General features: G+C 37.0%; 2 protein-coding genes across 2 annotated transcripts in view; both read right to left on the bottom strand.

Moving 5' to 3' along the window:
• The window catches only part of LOC134672386 (long-chain-fatty-acid--CoA ligase 1), a 78,850-nt gene extending 65,964 nt beyond the window's left edge, over positions 1–12,886 (bottom strand). Inside the window, exons 1-2 of the mRNA XM_063530259.1 lie at positions 12,571–12,886; positions 7,040–7,088 (exon numbers count right to left, since the gene is read on the bottom strand). Of these exons, the coding sequence (XP_063386329.1) occupies positions 7,040–7,049 (10 nt within the window). The 5' untranslated portion in view covers positions 7,050–7,088; positions 12,571–12,886. The remainder of the gene's footprint in view (positions 1–7,039; positions 7,089–12,570) is intronic.
• Positions 12,887–16,543: 3,657 nt separating this feature from the next.
• Positions 16,544–21,309, bottom strand: part of LOC134672403 (dual 3',5'-cyclic-AMP and -GMP phosphodiesterase 11-like) — a 224,838-nt gene continuing 220,072 nt past the window's right edge. Inside the window, exons 20-21 of the mRNA XM_063530286.1 lie at positions 19,087–20,586; positions 16,544–18,951 (exon numbers count right to left, since the gene is read on the bottom strand). Coding sequence (XP_063386356.1) covers positions 20,269–20,586 — 318 coding nt within the window. The 3' untranslated portion in view covers positions 16,544–18,951; positions 19,087–20,268. The remainder of the gene's footprint in view (positions 18,952–19,086; positions 20,587–21,309) is intronic.

Below are 21,309 nucleotides of genomic sequence, written 5' to 3'. Positions count from 1 at the left end.
CCCACGCCCACTTTGTTTTACCTCCCACTTATTCCGGCTACCCTAATTTAATAATCAATGACATTTCTGTCCCCTCGTTAGTTTGTGTGACGTCGATATTAGGGTCTCATTCTAAACGCTTACCAAGCGTTAGAACAGCAACAACGATGGACGCCTTTTTTTTTAGGAATTGTCAGTTATGAAGGGACGTAAAGCCAGGAAATTAGAAGGAAATAAAAGAACTCTGAAAATATATTCCTGTTCAAAATGTTGCTCGTCAGATCCCTCGGCTATAACACTAGCAATTTTATACCTACTTAAAATTGTACAACTTATTTAGTCTGCAGGGTAACGATGTACGACTGAAAATAAATGAACTTTAGGCATGTTTTCGTGATTTTTCCAATCAAATTTTTCCAATCAAAGTGTGCCCTTGGATATAGTCTAATTGCGGTGTGATTTTTTTCATGATATTTGTCCTTCGTTAGAACGTGTCAAAATTTGATAAGTATAAGGTGTAGCGGTTCAATTTCGACTACGGGGTAATTTCAACTCATCGACACATTATTAATTATTAACTAAAATGCCATGTATGTCCAGATAGCGAAAAAGAAATCCCCACGCCCTCCCCCCAACCTGCACCTTAAAAACTACTTTGATGGTGGATTGGTAATAGATAAGTCAAACAGTAATTTTGAGCTAGATTTCTGTATATACTTATACGAGTAAGTACTGGCAAAAATAATAGATAGTATAGAGGGGTCCGTATAGGGTAGTATAGGGGGGGTAAGATACTTCGGTCACATAGCTCGCAGAGACCCTGACAACTTGGAGAGACTTGTGGTGATGGGAAAGGTGGACGGCAGACGGCCTAGAGGACCAAGTCCAACGAGATGGTGTGACCAAATATCCGCCCAGATGGACATCACAGCATCACACTAAGCAACGCTTTCCACAAAGCAACCGACAGGGAGAAGTGGAGAGCTGCCATAGGAAAAATTAGTAAGCGGAGTCACGATCCTCAGCAGTGAGGGACCGACTTAGAAGAGAAGATAGAGGGGTCCTGTCATTGTCAATTTTGTAGTCACGGTACATTTACTGTCATCTATCGACACACGATTAAAACTTAAAATAAAATTGAAAATGGATAAAATAATCAAAATATGTTTACGGATAAATGATTCTTAATTTTTATTGTTCCATACTGACCCACGTTCTTTCACTGATATGTGTTAAAATTGTTAAATACCAAACGGTGTCGTTACCGCCATCTAGCCGAGAATAGGCCAAAGGTAATGGCGCCATCTATTCGAGAATGACTTTTGCTTGGCCGTCCGAGGCACGTTTTTTTCTTAGACTTTATCTATCTTATACGGAGTTATATATATCTCTGGTACTGGTAATCAAAGATTGCACTTATGCTGGTTCTTATTCGTCTTGCCTCTCTAAGCAATTGAAATAGCATCTACCTAAATACATTTTCGGTGAGTAGGAGTCACGATCAAATAGCAAATACCTTTCTACCAACTAACACCGAAATAGATACTAGTATTTATCAAAGACGAAAATAAATTGTTTTATTTATAAATCATTTCACACACGACTTGGTAAAATATACGGTAGCTATTTATTCGTCAATTTTGTTGCTACTGTACCTATGCCTATTTGATCTGATAGGTGTATTTACCAATTTTATTCGTATGTGTATAAGTATGTAGATTGGGTAGTGACTTAAAAATCATAATAAGATGTTTATTTTATAATTGCCGCATGTGTGTGTTAACTCGCTCCTGAGCAAAGGTGCTGGTTTCATATCTTAAATGTTTTGTTCATTAAATCGAAGCTTAATTTAATGCGAAAAAATACTTAAACTTAATAAACAAATTACCATAATATGACAATAGATAGTCAAGAATTTGCATCAAGACCAGCATCAAGGTTAAGTTAGCAGAGCCAGCGTCAAACGTGGAAACTCAAGATCAAAGAGAATTTGAAATACAGGAGTTACTGTCATGGTAAATTATGTAGCTACAGTACAGTTCATTTATCTTTCGACAGAGGATTAAAACTGTTAGAACGCCATTTGACTTTGATCATTATTCTTTCACTGATATGTGTTAACTAGTTAAATATTAATATTAACGCCATCTACTCGATAGTAGGCTGAAGGTTATGGCGCCATCGCTCGAAAAGATTGTACCATACCTTTGGCCTATTGTCGAGTAGATGGCGTTAATATTAATATTTAATAAGTTAACACATAAAAGCGAAAGAATAAGGATAAAAGTCAAATGGCATTCTAACAGTTTTATCTTCTGTCGAAAGACGGTAGGGTGCATTGGGATAAATGCGAAGGCGGGGTGATTCCGAAACTGGCAAATATCTACTAAACTAGAAACAGTTCATACTTTAGCAACACTTACGCCGCTGCAACGCTTACATGGGGGCTGTCCATAAATTACGTCATCGATTTTTGACGATTTTGGACCCTCCCCCCTAAAATCATCCAAAAATCATGCTTTGAATGACCCTGTTTCCTCCTACGTCGTGCTACCGTTATCCGGTGGCCAGACCCCCCCCCCCCTAATTTGAAATGATTTAATTTATGAATAGCCCCAATTGGCATCTTGCGTACTGTTCCTACAGTAGAAAGTGTTTCTAGTTTAGTAGATATTTGCCAGTTTCGGAATTACCTCGCCTTCGCATTTAATCCAATGCACCCTAGTACAATTTATAGTGGTTAAATAATTTACTTTGACAATCCGTCTCTATACACTATTGGCCTGATGACAAATTTTGAAATACCTTTTAATATTGTCGGTACACTTGTATTGGTTCCGAAAAACACAATATTTCAGCTATACTCATAAGATTTAACATAAATAATTGCATTTTATTATAGCCAGTTTAAACCTCGCGCGAAAACGCCTCGCACGCCATTTGTGACGTCATAAGTTATGGTGGTAGACATTGCTTACATACCTACAGTTACGAATTTCCCTTGAATCAGAATGATATTGTTAATGTACCATATATTAATTACGATTAGGGATGATAAATACATTACAAAAATTGTTCACAATAAGTCATTTTATACAAAGACTCTCACACGGTTGCAATTTAAGATGAATTATTTAGATATGTACATGTAAATTTTGAGTGAAAATCACCGAGCGCCGGATTTACTTTTTAATTTTTTCTAGTTACGACAACCAACATGGCAATGATAGTTCCGTTCAGCCAAATAATTAAAAAAGTTTTTTGGGGAAATATCGTATTATTTAGCATTTTATTTATATAATATCAAATAAATATTTACTTTATATCGTGTAATAATATTTTTTGGACATAATAAATGTTTAGTGGCGAAACAATATTTTTATGAACCTTCAAACTCTTTGGCGAGTACGTAATGGATTACAGTCAATGAGGTTGTCTATGTTGCTCTAAGAAATATTTCATGCATTGATGACGTCAACTCTTACGTCGCCTCTGATTGGTGTTTCAGTCAAAATGGCCGAGCGGAGAATTTCGCACTTTTATTTTATTGAATATATTAATAATCCTTCAGTTTATACTGAGATTGGGCCATATTTTAGAATCATATTAACATATACGTTTCTTTGAAACCATTGTTTCCATGATTTTTTGTTACTGTCATCAGGCCAATTCTCTTTGCTCAAGATAAACTACGAATAATGTAACAGCCTGCCGAAAGGCTCGCCGTGGCCCATATATTGCCCGCATTGCACCACTATACGTGAGACATGTTCCACTTCCATTCAAGTACCATCGATAACAAATTAGAACACATGTGTTCTGTCGTCGGCCCAAAAAAGGATGAATTGTCGTTTGAAATATTTTTTCTTTATTATTATGTTCGTGATCGTGACCCAATAACGCCTGGTTTCCCTTCTGGGTTTGAAGATCAGTTGACAGTAGGTTTAGAAAAAAATTGTGCCTATTTTAATAATTTTTGGGATTAAATTGCCGAGCAGATTCCAACCTCCTCCAGGCGTGCCAAAAATGCCGGAACAACGCTAGGAAGGTTCTTGACAAAACTATAATTACTTGTCTCACAAGACACCGTAGATATTATGTATTACTTTTACGAGAAAACCCCGGCGGCAGCCGCTCACTATACATTCGCGGGAAGATCTTTCTCAATTAAATAGGTAATCCATTGGGGTAACTACGAAAACGGGGAAATTTTGAAAATCACTAATATCTTCACATTTCATATTTTAATTTCTTCTTCTTTTTTAAGGTTAACTGGAAGAGATCTCATTCAGGGATTAGTTCGCCTTTGTTGTATTTAATTGACTCTGTAAATGTGTTTCTCGTGTTTTTATTTCTATGTACAATAAAGTAAATACATACATACATACATATCTTCTAAACCAGAACCTCTTCATACTTCGGCCAAACTTACGCTACTGTGCGCTTACGCTAATTTAAATCATTCTGTTTCAGAAAGTTGTCCCCTAGGGTGGTATTCCACCTGTCCAATATATTTGTCCAATGTCATTGCGTCTCACTCTCTCATTAAGCAAAATGTGAGACGCAATACACATTGGACAACGAAATTGGATAGGTGGGATATACCATGGATCTAGGAATTCAAAAATGATATTTGATGTTTACTATTTTAGGACCCGGATATGTCCTTAAACTACGTTCAAGACCACCGGTGGACGGGCAGCAGCGTCCCTCAAATTCGGTGTACTCGACTGCGATCGCCAACCCGTCTGCCAAGCGTGGCGATTATGGCATTCACCCCCCATAAGGGGGAGGCCTATGTTCAGCAGTGAACGTCTCATGGCTGAGATGATGACTATGTTAGAGCAATATATATTCAACATTTTACCGTAGCTATATGCCTAAAACCATAAACTATCGTTTTGCTTGCCTAGTCAATAACAAAAGCCAAACGCAATTTATGTGAAATACCTAATATCATTTAGTGATACAATCGGGGCGATAGCGTTGCCTATTGAAATTGTAGCAATCATAAACATATCAAATACCGAAGTAAATTGGATTGCAAAGCGGATTTTAAGTAAACAATATTTTAGGTATCATATCGTTGTTTTTATAAAACACACTAGGAGCCCGTTTCCGGTATTACACTAATAATATAAACCCCCGAATCGACAGTTTTTAATGGGTTAACGCTAAATACATTGTAAAGTTATTACCTACACATTTAAGAATAGGTATTATTTATAATATGGAAAAATAACAATACCTATTATTTGCGGAAATAAGGAAACAAAACTATTATCTTGAGATAAGAGGTATCGAATAAACTGTACGAGTAGTCGAGTACGAGTAAATAGTAAATTCATTGCTTGCTCTTTTATACTTTTAATACTTATATCAGACGCCTGAAGGGATTAAATACATGTTTAGAAAAAGAACGCCCCTGTACGGATATGATAGTCGTACTTGTCTACGTGACAGCGTGATAAAACGGTATCCGTCTCTTTCTATCCCGCAGAGTTAAAAAGTGAAAGTTGTTTTATCACGTGGATAAAGCGATCCATAATAGGCTGGAGCGAATTCAAACCACAGTCAATATTGTCAGAGTTTGGTATTTCAAGGAAACAAAGAAGCGCATGGAGAGGAAATGTCAGATTAACAGGATGCCAGGTTAGCACAATGTCAGATGAGCAGAATGTCAGAATAGCAAAATGTCAAATTAGCAAAATGCCAGATTCGCAAATTAAAGGAAACGATGGGTTGGTAGGTAATTTTTAAGGTTTTTTTTATTATTGATTGATTATGCTTAGTGCCTGTGCGCTTAGGATGGTCGCCTTTTTATCGTTCTACAAACGATAAAGTGACAACCATGCTATCCGTGCAGATTGTTTTTTTTTTTTAACTGAGTACCTACGGCTTAAGTAAGCACTAATATTCCCTTGAATATTCTACACACTTCTAGTCAATTTCAATGATCGATGTGTTATGATTGTTGTTGACTTTGTGTTGACACAACACGATCCGGCAGCTGTAGAATTTTAAATAAATTGCAGTTAAAAAGTATGTCAAATGTTAGGTTTTCTGAATTTATTTTACCTATAAGTACTTAGGTATTTGTTGAGTTCATATAAGCTTTGGTACGTTTGGTTTGGGTATGTTTTGTAGGTGTTATCACTAAAAATACAGTCAACAAGTCTATTTGACGACCGGTCTGGCCTAGTGGGTAGTGACCCTGCCTATGAAGCCGATGGTCCCGGGTTCGAATCCTGGTAAGGGCATTTATTTCTATGATGATACAGATATTCGTTCCTGAGTCATGGTTATTTTCTGTGTATTTATATATTATATATGTATATCGTTGTCTGAGTACCCACAACATAAGCTTTCTTGAGCTTACCGCAGGGCTTAGTCAATTTGCGTAAAAATGTCCTATAATATTTATTTATTTATTTTACACCTACCTACATGAGAGCTTTATTGTCAACAACTTAAGTTTTGTCAACAATTTTATTTTAATGAAAGCTTTTATTAAGTACTACTAGTTGTACACTTCCTTAGATAGTTCTTTACTAGATACTTAGTAAGGATTCCACAATAGGTATATTGATGTTTAGCAAGTTATTGTTTTGTAAATATAGTTCCTAATTCCTATTGATACTTTCGGTCTAAATCACCAGACCACTCATAATGTAGATAACCATAACAGTGTAATGCTACGAAAAAACTAATTTTAACCTTGCTTGCAAGATTTAACCTTGGCAAAGTAAGGTACCTACGTAGGTAACAAACATTGCAAGTTAAACAAAAGCTTGTATTTCCTCTACTATAAACAAATTTTTGCGAAAAATGTCGCCGTTTTAGAAGTTAACAAAAACCCAATCGGTAACTTTTCTCAAGAATAAACTCCAATAACCATGATTTCGTAAAATAAATACACTTGCAAATAACATTCACTGTCGGATCGCTCAACCTTGAAATCTGTTACAGGAAACACAAGTATTTTCAAGTAAATTACTTAAGGTATGAACACTTACATAGGTAGGTATGCAAACTTATTAAAAAGTTTTTAAAAACTTACATTTTAACATCGTGCAGGACCGGATTCATTCACCGCCGCCGCTCCGTACCTTTAAAAAGCAAGTATGTAAACACTTCGAGTTATAAATAAAAACTAAAACTCAGTCAAAATAAACGTTCAGAGCGCGCGCACCGACTGGTTACTGAGTACGTAATACATTATCTATTGCATTATCACGCGAATAGCATAAATGTGTGCTTAAATGAGGCCGTGTTGTCAGTTAGGTACCAAGTCTCATGTAAGACAACTTGTTACTATCGGTAATATATAGAGATCCCTCAAAGGAGTATTCTTTATACACACTATCTATAGTATCGTGCTTATTAAATGCCTATAACACCACCTATTTACACCGCAATTCGATAACTTAAACTAAGATCAAAAACTCATTAAAATACTGTCAGCATTTCCCCGCTCTATATGGCTAGAGATATTTTTTGGATATGACGAAGATGACCAGCCGTAAGGCGAAAAGGGATCATGCCTATCACGATATAGATATTGTTTGCAAAAAGTCACCTGTTTCATCTGAAAAAACGACTTAAGGTTGGTTTGAATAAATGTGATATATTTTAAACACTCACATTTTAAAATTTGAGGTTTTTTGCTGCGAATAATGTATCTATACAAAGAGTAGGTACAAAGTCTCTACATGTTATTAAAAATCTGGTGTAAAACAACAATTTTGTGTCCAACCGAGCTAGATCCTGGTACGATATAAAGGTTAAAATAAAAAGGATCACCTTGAAAAACGTGGTCGTTTCACATTTACACTATATGCAACTGATTATTTCTGTTTATACTTCGCAAACCCCCCACCGAGATAAGGCGCGCCACACCACGCCACACCACGCCATTAGTTTTGACAATAGAACTGATAGCTATTGTTTTTTTAACTGAAATTGTTGTATTTCAGCCAGTCAACTCACTTAATTGAAAAAGGTTGGATAATTCAAGGATGGATATTTATTCTAAGGAAGGTTTTATGCTTTTCTGCAGAAAGATAAGAGTTGTGAAATGTAGGGGAACCAAAGAATAGGGGAGCCCATACATTCTACGACACTTCTCTTTCCGCACAGACCCTACTTGAAAATTAAAAAAGATATAGGCACCCGCCGAAACGCTAAGCAGTAACATTTAAGTAGGGTGACGGCACCAGTAATGGACACGGCACCAATTATGGACATTTTTTACGTTGATCGAATTTATTAAGTAACTGTCCCAACATTTTTCAACTGGCAACACTAAAGCATAACCAATAGACGTTTGAGCTGTCATTTTGACACACGTCACCAAAATCAGCCGTTTTGTTCTAAGATGGCTGCGAAGTGAAATCTCGTTGCGGGCGGTGGTCATGAAAATCCGTTATTGTTGTTGAAATCGTTAAGGAGGTGAGTACATATTTGTGCATGGTGTTATCTTGTGTTATGTTGTAATGAGATTTGATGTTATTTTTATTGAATAATACTATATTGCAAGTAAATTGAGCTAAGTTGAATATGTCCAGTCACAGCAATAAGTTTTTTGTGGGGTTTGTTCATTACTGGATTCGAAATTTTATGAAATTCAGTAATGGACAAGTGTCCAAGCTTAAGCTTTTTATTACTTTTTTAGTTTATTGTGTTAAATTATTTAATTTGTTGCACTAAACATTTGAGTTGAGTTGATTTTGTGATTGCTCTTTATTTTCCAATAATGGACGATGTCCATAACTGGGTATTTTTAGTTGTCCATAATTGGGCTCTTTGTTTTGTCTTAGATGGATGGATAAATATGGTCGGACTGCAAAAACTGCCAGGCTAAGGCGAGGCCGACCAAGCCATAAGTCAACAGGTTTATTTTGCTATTATAATCCGTTTTTTATTCATCCTATTTTTCGGTGAGGCAAATAATAGCTGTCACGTGGTACCACAAATTTGATCGGACTGCAAAAACTGCCAGGCTACGGTGAGGCCGACCAAGCCATACGTCAACAGGTTTTGTTTTAGCTATTATAATCCGTTTTTTTTTCATCCTATTTTTCGACAAGGTAAATTGTAGCTGTCACGTGGTACCACAAATTTGGTTGGACTGCAAAAACAGCCAGGCTACGGTGAGGCCGACCAAGCCATACGTCAACAGGTTTATTTTAGCTATTATAATCAGTTTGTTTCATTCTATTTTTTGATGAAGTAAATTGTAGCTCTCACGTAGTACCACAAAATTGGTCGGACACAGGATCCTGCCTACACAGGATTTGGCCGACCACTTTACTTTTACTGTCCGCAAAGGCAGCTATCGTACCATACAAGTTTCATACGATTTTTCGATAAGATTTTTTTGATGATTTTTTTATAACTGTGGTCGGACTGCAAAAACTGACTGGTTATGGTGAGGCCGACCAAGACACGTCAACAGGTTTATTTTAGCTATTATAATCTGGACTGCAAAAACTCGTAGCCTGGCAGCAAAAACTGCCAGGCTAAGGTGAGGCCGACCAAGCCATACGTTAACAGGTTTATTTTAGCTATTATAATCAGTTTGTTTCATTCTATTTTTTGACGAGGTAAATTGTAGCTCTCACGTGGTACCACAAATTTGATCGACCCAATCGCCAATCGGCCGGCCAATACAGGATTTGGCCGACCATTTTTTTTACTGTCCTCAAAGGCAGTTATCGTACCATAAAAGTTTCATACGACTTTTCGATAGGTCTTTTTTCATGTTTTTTTTTTCATAAATTTGGTCGGACTGCAAAAACTGCCAGGTTAAGGTGAGGCCGACCAAGACATACGTCACCAATTCTATTTTTAGATGAAGTAAATTGTAGCTGTCATGTGGTCCAATGAATCTGGTCGGACTGCAAAAACTGCCAGGCTAAGGTGAGGCCGACCACTTTTTTTTTACTGTCCCCAAAGTCAGGTATCCTACCATACAAGTTTCATTCTATTTTTCGACTCATTTGGCTTTTTATTGGTCCTAAAATAACGCATTTAGCATTGCAAAATTTTAAATAAAACCGAAAAACCTTAAAAAAGTAGTCCAATTTTGACGTGTCCCATACTACCCAGGCAAAGATCAGAGTAAGAAAAAAAATATTATTCCAAGACTATTTCAAAGTAACGGCTATTTTTCTGATCAACAATAAACTAATCCTCAATTCTAAACCTTAAACTCGAGTAGTACAGTACAAATTTAATTAAAAACAACGTATTTTGTCCTGTCCTGCAGAATAGCGTACAGCGGAATTTCCATACTACGCCACCGCAGTTTTAAAGGCTTGGCAACATTTTTTTAAACAAATACGATCTGATTTTGAATTAAGGCAACATTTCAAGGCAATAGCAGCCGCCATTTTGTTGAAAACTACGGCAGTTGATGCGCATTATGAGTTTAGAGTGGTCGCGTGGCATTCAGTCAAAAACAAAACTTCCAATACGACGCCTGATTTTAATAAGGTAGGATAATCCTCTACTTAAAACTTTTTAATTTGTTGAACTTGTTATTTATTCGTTATTCCGAATAAATAACACATTCAATTGAAGATCTAATAGATAATTAGCAATTTACATTTTAATGTTGCGTTGTCGTTAATACGTTACCTCCATTACGCCACCATAGCGTGAATGGAAATAAAAAGTGACGTAATGGAATTCTTAGGGTCGTTTCATAACGAAGCTAATTTGCTAAAGGTAATAAATTTATATATTGTGTGCGTATTATAACCTCGTCAGACCCACTGTACAATGTAAAATTACAAGATGTACAGTCACCATCATAACATCGGAGCTGTGGAGGTGGTCACAAATAAAATAATTCTGGTAGTTTACTTTATTTTTTGAAAATGCAAAGCAGTATGAACATTGCCTTATAGTTCCTAAACGCCATTTTGTGTTCTAGCTTACGCCACTGGGCCGACTGGCCTAATATGTCCTGCTATGGCTGTGATGTATTTCTTAAGATATTATATACAATATTCTAACGATTTTAAGATGTTAATTTGTAAAAGTTATTTAACTTTATTATGTATCAGTGATTTATTAATATTTCATTAAAATATTAGTCATTTGTCAAGCTGTAGACAATAATATATAGTAAAAAGCACTGAAAAGTAGCGTAAGGGATAGTTTTTTGATAAAAACGGGGTTGTTTTGTTTTATTTAGAAGACGTTTATATTTTTTTTTAAAGATTCTTTTGTTTATATTTTGATGAATAAAAATTAAAACACTTTAACCCTTCCTGTATTTTTTTTATCAATCGCAAAATCAGTGACGTAATGGAACCTTGACCTAGCCTGACACGAGATTAATTGCGATTATTTACTGGAATTGTTAATATATCTCAATAAATTTAGTATTTTTATGCACCTCAAACAATAAACTATCTAATTAGCTACACCATAAAATAATTTAAAATATTTCCCAAAGTGGAATTCCACATACGTCACCAACAACGATTTGTGAAAACGCTCCTCTACAGGGTAGGTATATTCTATTTTTTGATCAGGTTTGTTTCATGCAGCCGGCAACCGGACTAAAACTCTTATAGTATAACTTAGAAATCTAAAGGAAAGTTCAAATAGCGTTAATAAAAGTTGATTTGTGATATAATTTGTTTCATTTATGTGTTCAATACAAAAGTGTCCATTAATGGATGTTCATAATTGGGTCCATGTCCATGACTGGGTGTCCATTACTGAATTTTTGATGTCCATCAATGGTGATTTCGTAAATTTCAATTTACATATTTTTTATTAATTATATATTAAACATACAGAATTTTTGGTTTTGTTTAAATGTTCCTCATGTATTTAAGTGCCGAAAAATAAATTACCATTTTTGTATCGTCAAAAAACATCCCATTTTTAAACGAAATTCTAATTTAGTGCGCTTAACATGTCCATGATTGGTGCCGTCACTCTACCTAGTTGGATAATCGGTAAATCAGGGATCAGTCAAGACTAAAAATCCAACATATTTTCAACCATTGACGAATATTAAATACACTAAGAATCTATAGAAATAGATGGTAACCCAAGGATTCTAGAGTTAGATCACCAAGATAAGTCTGCGACGATTTTGATAGCACACGCAGTGCAAGTGTTATTTTAAACGTCAAACTTACTCCGAAATTATTACGTATAAATAACATTGGCACTGCGTATGCTATCAAAATCGTTGTAGACTTTTTTTGGTCTAACTCTATTTGATTGATCATACGTCTGTTTAGATGTGTATAAGAACTAAGTATTGCAAAGAAGTAGGTATTAGTGTTTTTCCTTTACTTTACATGGTACTAATGATGTAATTACATTAGTATTTCCTGACATCTAAGTATTCTAAGTACATTAATACATAGATATATGCCTTCGACTCTATAATTTCCATATACAATGTCATTCGAAGGTAATCATTGATTTTTAGTGATTTACCAAGGACTGTCTGGTGATTTAGTGACGTATTAAACCACTGCCTAAGCACTAAGTATAGATACCTAAAACTACCCTAGGTTTATAATAGACCTAAATTTATAAACATTAGTAGGTACTTACCGAGTCACTAGAACCGGATTCGTTCTAAATTCACTACACACAACCCATTTTCTCCGATAAAACTGCCTAAAACAATCTAACAAGAAATTGTTTATGTACACGTTATATCGATTGTACTATTTTCTGTTACCATTTGAAATAAAGTCGACCTATATCTACAGCGTTACTTATATTGACTAATCTTGCTATGATCACAGTATTTCAACTATAAATAAATTGTCTATTAAGTACTTTATTCTAAAAGCGCCGCAGTAAGATCGCTACTACGGTGTACACTTTGGGATCGGACCATGGCAGCCGCATCGTACGACTAAGTTTTTCATTGCGCATGCCCGCGCAATTTTCAGGTTATCGACTTTCCCTTTCACTTCCCCCAAAACGGTAAGAGGCAGACGCGTGCGGTAGTAACATGCGCAGTGTTATTGATGGAAATGTTGGCGGGAAACTGCGAGATTACAGACATTTTAATAAACAATCTGTTTTAGAAAAGTGGAGCGCTTACTTGCGTCCGATGCGTTAAACAGCCGACTAGTTAAATTAAAATAAAACTGTTTGATTGGCTTCTATCCAAAACTCGTCGTTTGAAATTGTCATTCGGCATTGTTACTGCACCTACGCCGGTCGCGTTCCACGGCTGCTCCGTTTTAATTCTTCACTTTAGAAAGGGAGAGTATTTGCGTTGGCTTTGCGAGACAATAAGAATTCCTAGAGCCCTAAAAAATTGCTATAAAAAGGTCGTTTGAGTCACGCCTACGCTATTTAGAAGTCAGTCAATAAATTACTGAATGATTTAGATTCACCTCGAAAACATAAGGTTTCTGGGCGTGGTAGGTACACAATCAGTTTCAGGCGCACTTAAATTACGAATTTTACCACTTGTGTGTTTATTGAATATTTTATGAAGTTTCTTTCAAAAATAATGTATTTTTTGCCGACTGTGATTTGCGTCGCCTTCGTACACAAAGTTCCAAAGTAAAGATAGTCCCTAAAGGCCTGCGCAAACCGACGGAGCGCATCGCAGATCACTTTAAAATTATCAATGTATTTTCTTCCCTATTACAATTACCTTCAGGTATAAATTTAAATGCTTTGAGACCGACCTCAGAGGATACCGAGGCGGTAGGCGCCGGCATGCCGCGGCATGCGCCGAGGCCTCCCGAGTGCGCCGGAGTAGCGCCGGGACGACGGGGGAGAACTCGTGCACACAGTCACTAATCCCTTGTGATAGAGTACACGCGGCGGCATGCCGCGGCATCCTCCGGCCTGCGCCGAGGTGCTCCCTGCCGGCCTAGCCAAGGTTACAATCGCTATCGCTTCGACAACGAAAAGCATTATGTCTCTCTATCACTCTTCCATATTAGTGTGACAGTGACAGTTGCGTTTCGATCGCTACGGAGCGTAAGCGATTGGCATTTTGGCTACGCGGCCTGGTGCGCCGGCCGCCAGCGCTCGGGCTGACGGGCGCTCGCGGTATCGCGGGGGATTTTACCTCGCCGGTGTGCGCTGCGCGGCGTAAATCCTCCTCGGTGATCTGCTCTGCGCTCCGCCGGTTTGCGCCAGCCTTAAGGCCCGTTCATATAATTCCGACCGGAGATGTGCACAAATGTATTTTAGACTCGTCAACGCGTATCTTATTTTTAAATTTAACGTCCTACAATAGTTGCACAGAAAAACCTGATGAGATAGTTGCATTTTATCTACACAAGAGTTTTTTTTTTACATATTATATAACAGCGGTGCGGGTAGTTTACACAAGAGTTGAAAAGTAATCTGATGCATAGTCTAATAAAACATGGTCTTCTCTTTCCAGAGTGACACAAGCCTACGTCACAATAACATAACCGCTATATATAGCGGTATCGCATATTATCATATAGCGCTGTCTCATGATGACGTAGGCTTGTGTCAGTCAGGTGACCTAGAAAAGACAGGAAGAGAGTACCAGGCGGAGTATATTATTATACCATGATCTGATGCAAATTTTGAGTTCTCATGTTGGCTGGTAGAATTTACTTTTAAGTGATGATTTGTGATGTTTTATTGTATTTTCCTTCCGTTGATGTGGTAAAAATACGAATTTGTATTCCACTCAAGAGCAAAGTTTGTTTCCCACTTGCCCTATTGATTGAAACCCTCACAACGCTCAATATTCCACTTTTCGAACCACTTGCTACGCTCGTTAGGAACACGAGCGTAGCGAGGTTTTTGCTTGCTCGATCAATACAGTTAGCACAAGGGTTAACCCCGAAGGGTCAACGACTTTGCCCCCATGTAAAACAAATAATAATTTTTGCCTTTATTATGACATGAAATCTTGTGTTTATATCTTCTCGATATTATGACGACCGGTCTGGCCTAGTGGGTAGTGACCCTGCCTGCGAAGCCGATGGTCCTGGGTTCGAATCCCAGTAAGGGCATTTATTTGTGTGATGAACACTAATATTTGTTCCTGAGTCATGGGTGTTTTCTATGTATATAAGTATGTATTTATCTATATAAGTATGTATATCGTCGCCTAGCACCCATAGTACAAGCTTTGCTTAGTTTGGGGCTAGGTTGATCTGTGTAAGATGTCCTCAATATTTATTTATTTAATTATTTATTTATTATAAGCATAGGTATATCTCAGATACTAAAATAACAGTTCCATTTTGTCCAACCGATCTGTCATCTTTTAACTAAGCTAATGCGAATACTAACCTGAATTAAGTTATTAACTACAGCTTATCAGCAAAGCAAAACAATTGAAGGGAGATTTACAAAAACAACATAACATGACTACACACTGGTTGATACCTGAAACGATTAACAATGTTCTTAAAAAAGTGTCAACCGCTCTAAGCAGTTATGTTGTTTTTGTAAACATCCCTTCAATTGTTTAATCCTCCCTTAAAAAAACGTGTCAACGTACGTAAATAATCAAAACATAGAACTTACCCACATGCATAAGTTTTATTTTGGCGTCACGGCAAGTGCACGGCAGTGAAGTAGTTCTAAATAGTTTCTAAACTACCCGCACCGCTGTTATATAATATATTCTTAGCACTCTCGAATCGTCACTAGTTGACGGCACTCACAACTCTCACAACAAGCTAACACTGAATGTGATTACATGTAATTATTCTGATTATTTGTAACCTATAAAATTAGTATACGTTGGAAAAACGGCAATTATAACCATTAGGGTTTAAGAACAGTAATTACGAAGTGGTTACTAGTTCACTGTATGGGAATAAAAGTAAAGCGCCATCTTACGTTTTTCCGATGAAGTACTTTCTAACTTCTAAAAGCAATATTTCTGGATACACCTGAAGGGATTGTAGTTAAAGTTACCTAACATGCCTCTTTCGTTGATAATGTGTGATGGCGGCAGATGGCGCTAAATACAGCTTTTCTCAGGGTTCCATCTGTCCAATATCTTGATCTTTGTCCAATGTCATTGCGTCTCACTCTCTCATGAAGCAAAATGTGAGACTAAATTCACATTGGTCAAAGAGATTGGATAGGTACGTGAAATAACACCCTTACTCTCACAGCTATGATCTCGGAGTAATTAACAATAGAGTGGAGACGAGCACTAATTTCTATCTGAAACATTCTGTCGTTTTCGGCGCGGGGAACGAGGTAACGCACACTGACTTAGACTGACGTTTGCTAAATGGCGTATTATGTGTGGCAACTAGTTTTATATAACCTCCTTGACCGGCGGCCGCGGACTTTTCCAGAGGGGAACGCCTGTTATGGCGGCTCCATTGTAAATTACTCCGAGGCTATGATATAACAATTTAAAAAAAAATATTTGCCAGAGTGTAAATACCTAGGTATTCAGAGAGGAAAATGTACATAATGTTTGTCTGGAGAAGTGGTCGCAGTAGAGAAGTGATAGTCCCACTCGCCCCTCCACTTGCTCGCTCGGTGAATACTCGCTGCTCTCATCATCAATTCATCGTTGTAATCAATAATAAAACATTAAAGTATTTAAAATTTCGTTTAATCATAAATAAATAACATTTTTGTTTGGAACAAAACAACCTCCATATTCACACACCATACAACTCATCATTTAGTGAATTACAGTTATTAATTGTCTATTTACTTCTAATAATACTTACAGCAATCTTAACATTATAGTTGTACATAGTTTATTACCACAATTAATTTGAGATTTTCTTCATGTAAAATATTTTGGGCGTTGGTATGCATTAAACACGGTCGTGTAATATACACACGGATAAGCAATAGTGCTAACGCACAGATGGGCTCCACCTGTCCAATTTCCTTGTCCAATGTGCATTGCATCTCACTCTCTCATTAAGCAGAATGTGAGACGCAAATACACATTGGACCAGATATAAGATGCACTGATAATCGCGGTCGGCTTTATTAGCATTCCAAGAGACACCCGAACTGTCAAATATGGTCCAACAAATACACATACATATGTGCTATTTTTAACCAAAAGTGTACTTATTGTCGCTTGTCAATAAGGCGCTATTTCCATGTACCTTTTATTTGAAATCAACCTTATCGACAACCGACAAAGTGGTAGCTTTCGGTTGAAAACGTCACATATATCTACGTATCTTTTCAAGATGTTAGATTAAATTTTAATTACAAGCGATCTAGTGTTTAATACATAACAACGCCTATGCTTATAGAGAGATATTCCAAATAGAAAATATTTTCTTCGCATATTTTCCTTTACGGAACAAATTGGTCAAAGTCTTGTATTGTTTAGAGGAAATAAGCCAGATTAAACTTTAAGAATTACTATTTTGACATGGAATGAGTAAGTACATCAAAGTTTTCATATAACTCGAAAACCATTTTGATTATAAGATTTATCAGGAATTACAATGACAATCATTAATTTATTTGGACAAAGCACGAAATAAATTTACAGAAAAAGTGCTAAATACATTCTAACTTGTATTAACTTTATGTTAATTGACAATTTTAGTTTACTACGGGCCAATACGACGATAATTGTCCTCGGGACGAACGGCCTTTGTTATTAGGTCTTATATCGTTTACAAAATCGGCCATATAGATGGCGCCCGATCGTAAAATCAGGCCGATCGTAAAGTTCCTATGTATTGTTTGACGGTAGTCATATTTAACCAATAAATATATAGGATAGCTTCGTTAAGTTGCTTTAGATGCCCGAAGGGCAAACTGTCCAGAAATAGGAGTCCCGCATAGGGGGCTTCGTCGACTCAGGGAACGAGACAATGATTTTCACGCTTCACGATATGCGTAGAAATTTCATTGACAGTCTGATTTTACTATCGGCCGCCGATATAGACAACACGAATGTAAGGTAGGTACAAAGATTGGAATGGTTTATTGGGTACCGTAACTGTCTAACAACTTTTAATGATTTAATGAGGTAATAAGAAAATATGCAGATACAACCAGAGTTGGTAATCACTCGAGTCTCACGAGTCTACATTTATGGCTCCTCTACACGATTACCGGCCAATCCAAGGGACGCATTTATGCGTTAGAGCGAGCAAGTGATATTGCTATCTCATTCTAACGCATGGCTGCGTCCCTTGGAGTGGCCGGCGTTGGCCCATCGTGTAGAGGCACAGGCGGGCTCCAGCGAATATTGAATATCGTCACTACTTTGAAAATATCTCGTATCTCACACTGCAACTCAAATTTGAAACGCAGTAACTCTGTATGCATCCTATCCCACATTTTTCTTTGGATCGACAGAACAACATACAAGATTTTTTTTTAAAGTAGTGACGATATCAAAGTTTCGTATATTTGCCTCTGTGTTATTCTTGTGTCGAGTGATTTTTTGATTTTCCCGATTACCTTTAAAGCTTTCAACTCTTTTTATTAGTCAAGTCGGGTCCTTTTAAAATCCATTTGAAGTATGACTAAAAAAGATTCAAGCACTATTATTAACCCTGTCGTAATAGTAAAGAAAACGGTAGCTATTGAAAGACAACGATACAATAACGACCATGAATAAGAACACGTATCGCATGTAAAAATAATGCGTTTTAAAAGAACACTAGTATCCTAAGAGTTCTCTGGTGTTAACATAAGAACGTATAAAAGATAACAAGGGGTTCCACTCCGGGAGTGCCGGCAGAAGTGGAAACTCAATAACATTGTAAAAGTTTTTCGATCAGGTCACGTGTCCGTCTAACGAAGCGTCTTACGTCTTACGCTCTCGCGAGTTTAACATTTTTTCCCCATCACAAAAAGTGCACAGCGCCGCTAAAGTTTCCACTTCAAAAAATAAGGTGAGCACTCCAAGGGCTCGAATCGTTACCAACACTGGATTCAACTAGAAATACAACTCCCTGAGGATGTCCTGTAACTAAACCTGCGAGGCCTCTGTTCCTTTAAGGACAAGATATACTTGGTCAAGCAGATCTTGTCAGTAGAAAAAGGCGGCAAATTTGAAAAATATAGGCGCGAAGGGATATCGTCTCATAGAAAATTGGAATTTCGCGCCTTTTTCTACTGACAAGATTTGCTTGACCATCTAAAGACGAAGTTTTCCCGGTCCCATTAAGACCTGAACATAAAAATAAGCGCTGCGGCGTTTTGTGTCAAAACTCGTTAAATATCAAACGTGGTGGTGCCATTTCTATTAGCATTAGATGAGGGCTTGTCTAATTCAAAGTAAGAAATTAATCGCGTCAAGCGTAATATGAAGCCAGACATACCTATGGATATATTTTGATCTGTACGGATATGGTCGTTCTTGTCTACGTGACGGCGTGATAAAACGGTGTCTGTCACTTTCTATACCGCGGTGTTAAAAAGTGACAGTTATTTTATCACGTGGATAAAACCATCCATAATACGCCTGCTGGACGCCATTTCGACACTAACATTTAACAATTTTGACAAAAAATGCCCAAGCGAAAATAAGTACTCAGTGAAGATTATTTTGTTAGTAACATTCTTGATTATTATTTACATTGTGCTAGTACATAATTTACATTTTTAAACAATCTATCGTTCGATATGCTCCATCTAAACTAAATTTTAAAACAACAGTACCGAAATTCATTCGTAATACTCAAAGCTTACGGAGTGAATTCAAAAACAATTAATAATAATTTAGTACAATAAGACTTTTTGGTTTCTTGGTCATTTATGTTTGACACGTTACGATACTTAAAATCTAGTAAACAAATAAATGTCATTCAGTTATATTTTCGACTAAAAACTCATTGGGCACTGTAAATTTCATACAGTCGTATCTTCCGATAAACCATCGATTTAGAAGTTTTATCATCATAAATACATTGAAATATAAGTTATTTCGTTATCGTTTCTAACGAGTAAAATTTAATACGTAGTTACAGACTTCGAAGTATATTACTTTTTTTTAAAAACGTTAGTAAATGAAGTGTACAAAAATAGTGCAGCGACAGGTGATAAGTTACTTATTAAACGCCATGCGTTATGGGAAATTCATTTGACTATATCGACTATTTACTACATAAATATCACACATCTGTTTCTACGCCCGCCATGTGAAATATACCTCCCAGTCAGACCAATAGGAACATCGATTTACATTTAACAAATTACAGAAATCGCTGGTTGAAAGTAAAATTAAAAATACGAAAGTCTTGTGCTGTGCGGGATACGGAACTTACGCTAAGCTATCTAATTGGACGATTTGGCTTCTCTATTGGCCTTCGAAACATCTAATGCGTCTTAATTGACGTCATTGACGTTGTTGAATTTACCCTGATTAGTGAGCGCGAGCGCGTTGTTGGCTAGCAGCCCTACGACTGGGTTTTCGAGGTTTTCATACTTGAAATTGGTCTCCGAAGACAAGCTGACAGCGCCGCTGCTGTCTCCCTCGTACGTATCGGTGTCCTCGACGTGGGAGCTAAGGCTGGACTTGTCTCTTTCTGGCTCCTTGTCCATGTAGTCGTTCTTGTCGTTGTTGGAGAGCTCGATCCAGTGCGCTCGATTGCTTTTGACTCGGTCTAGCATCGGCTGTAGGCTCGGCGATAGGACTGCGAATGCCTGGAATTGAGAAATAAAATATTAGTTCTTGTTCTCTTTTCATGATATAAAAAAATATTTTTAGGGGTTATGCATATCATATCTAACCTCTAGTCGCCCAGGGGTTTGTAATATAAGGTTTCCCATTCCATTCTACATATTTTGAATCTTTATTTTGACGTACCTACCTAAATTGCATGTTTCTTGGTAAGTGTTGACGTCTTGGCGGCTAGAGGTTATAAAGATTAACTAACTCGGGAAGGCGGGTCCAGAGTAGGAGAGTAGGAAGAACGAATTAAAAAAAACCGGTCAAGTGCGAGTAGGACTCGCGTTTCTAGGGTTCCGTACATAAGTCCGACTCACGCTTGACTGCACATTTCTAATAGGTTTTCCTGTCATCTATAGGTAAAGAACTATTTTGACTATTTTTTTCAAAATTTAATTTTTTGGAGATAAAGGGGGGGGGGGGGGGAATGGTAATTTTTTGGCTATTTTCTTAAATAACTTCGAACCTATATATTTTAAAATTATAAAAAAAATATGTCCATCATTGGGTCACTAATTTACATATGTGTACCAAATTTCAACTTAATTGGTCCAGTAGTTTCCGAGAAAATCGGCTGTGACAGACGGACAGACAGACAGACGCACGAGCACGAGTGATCCTATAAGGGTTCCGTTTTCTCCTTTTGAGGTACGGAACCCTAAAAAAACACTAACATCCAAAACAAAGTCTCCACGCAG

The sequence above is a fragment of the Cydia fagiglandana genome, chromosome 17 (genome assembly GCF_963556715.1).
Source record: "Cydia fagiglandana chromosome 17, ilCydFagi1.1, whole genome shotgun sequence".
Taxonomy (NCBI): domain Eukaryota; kingdom Metazoa; phylum Arthropoda; class Insecta; order Lepidoptera; family Tortricidae; genus Cydia; species Cydia fagiglandana.
Note: the sequence above shows the minus strand (reverse complement) of the source record. Positions and strands in the feature narration are given on the sequence as shown.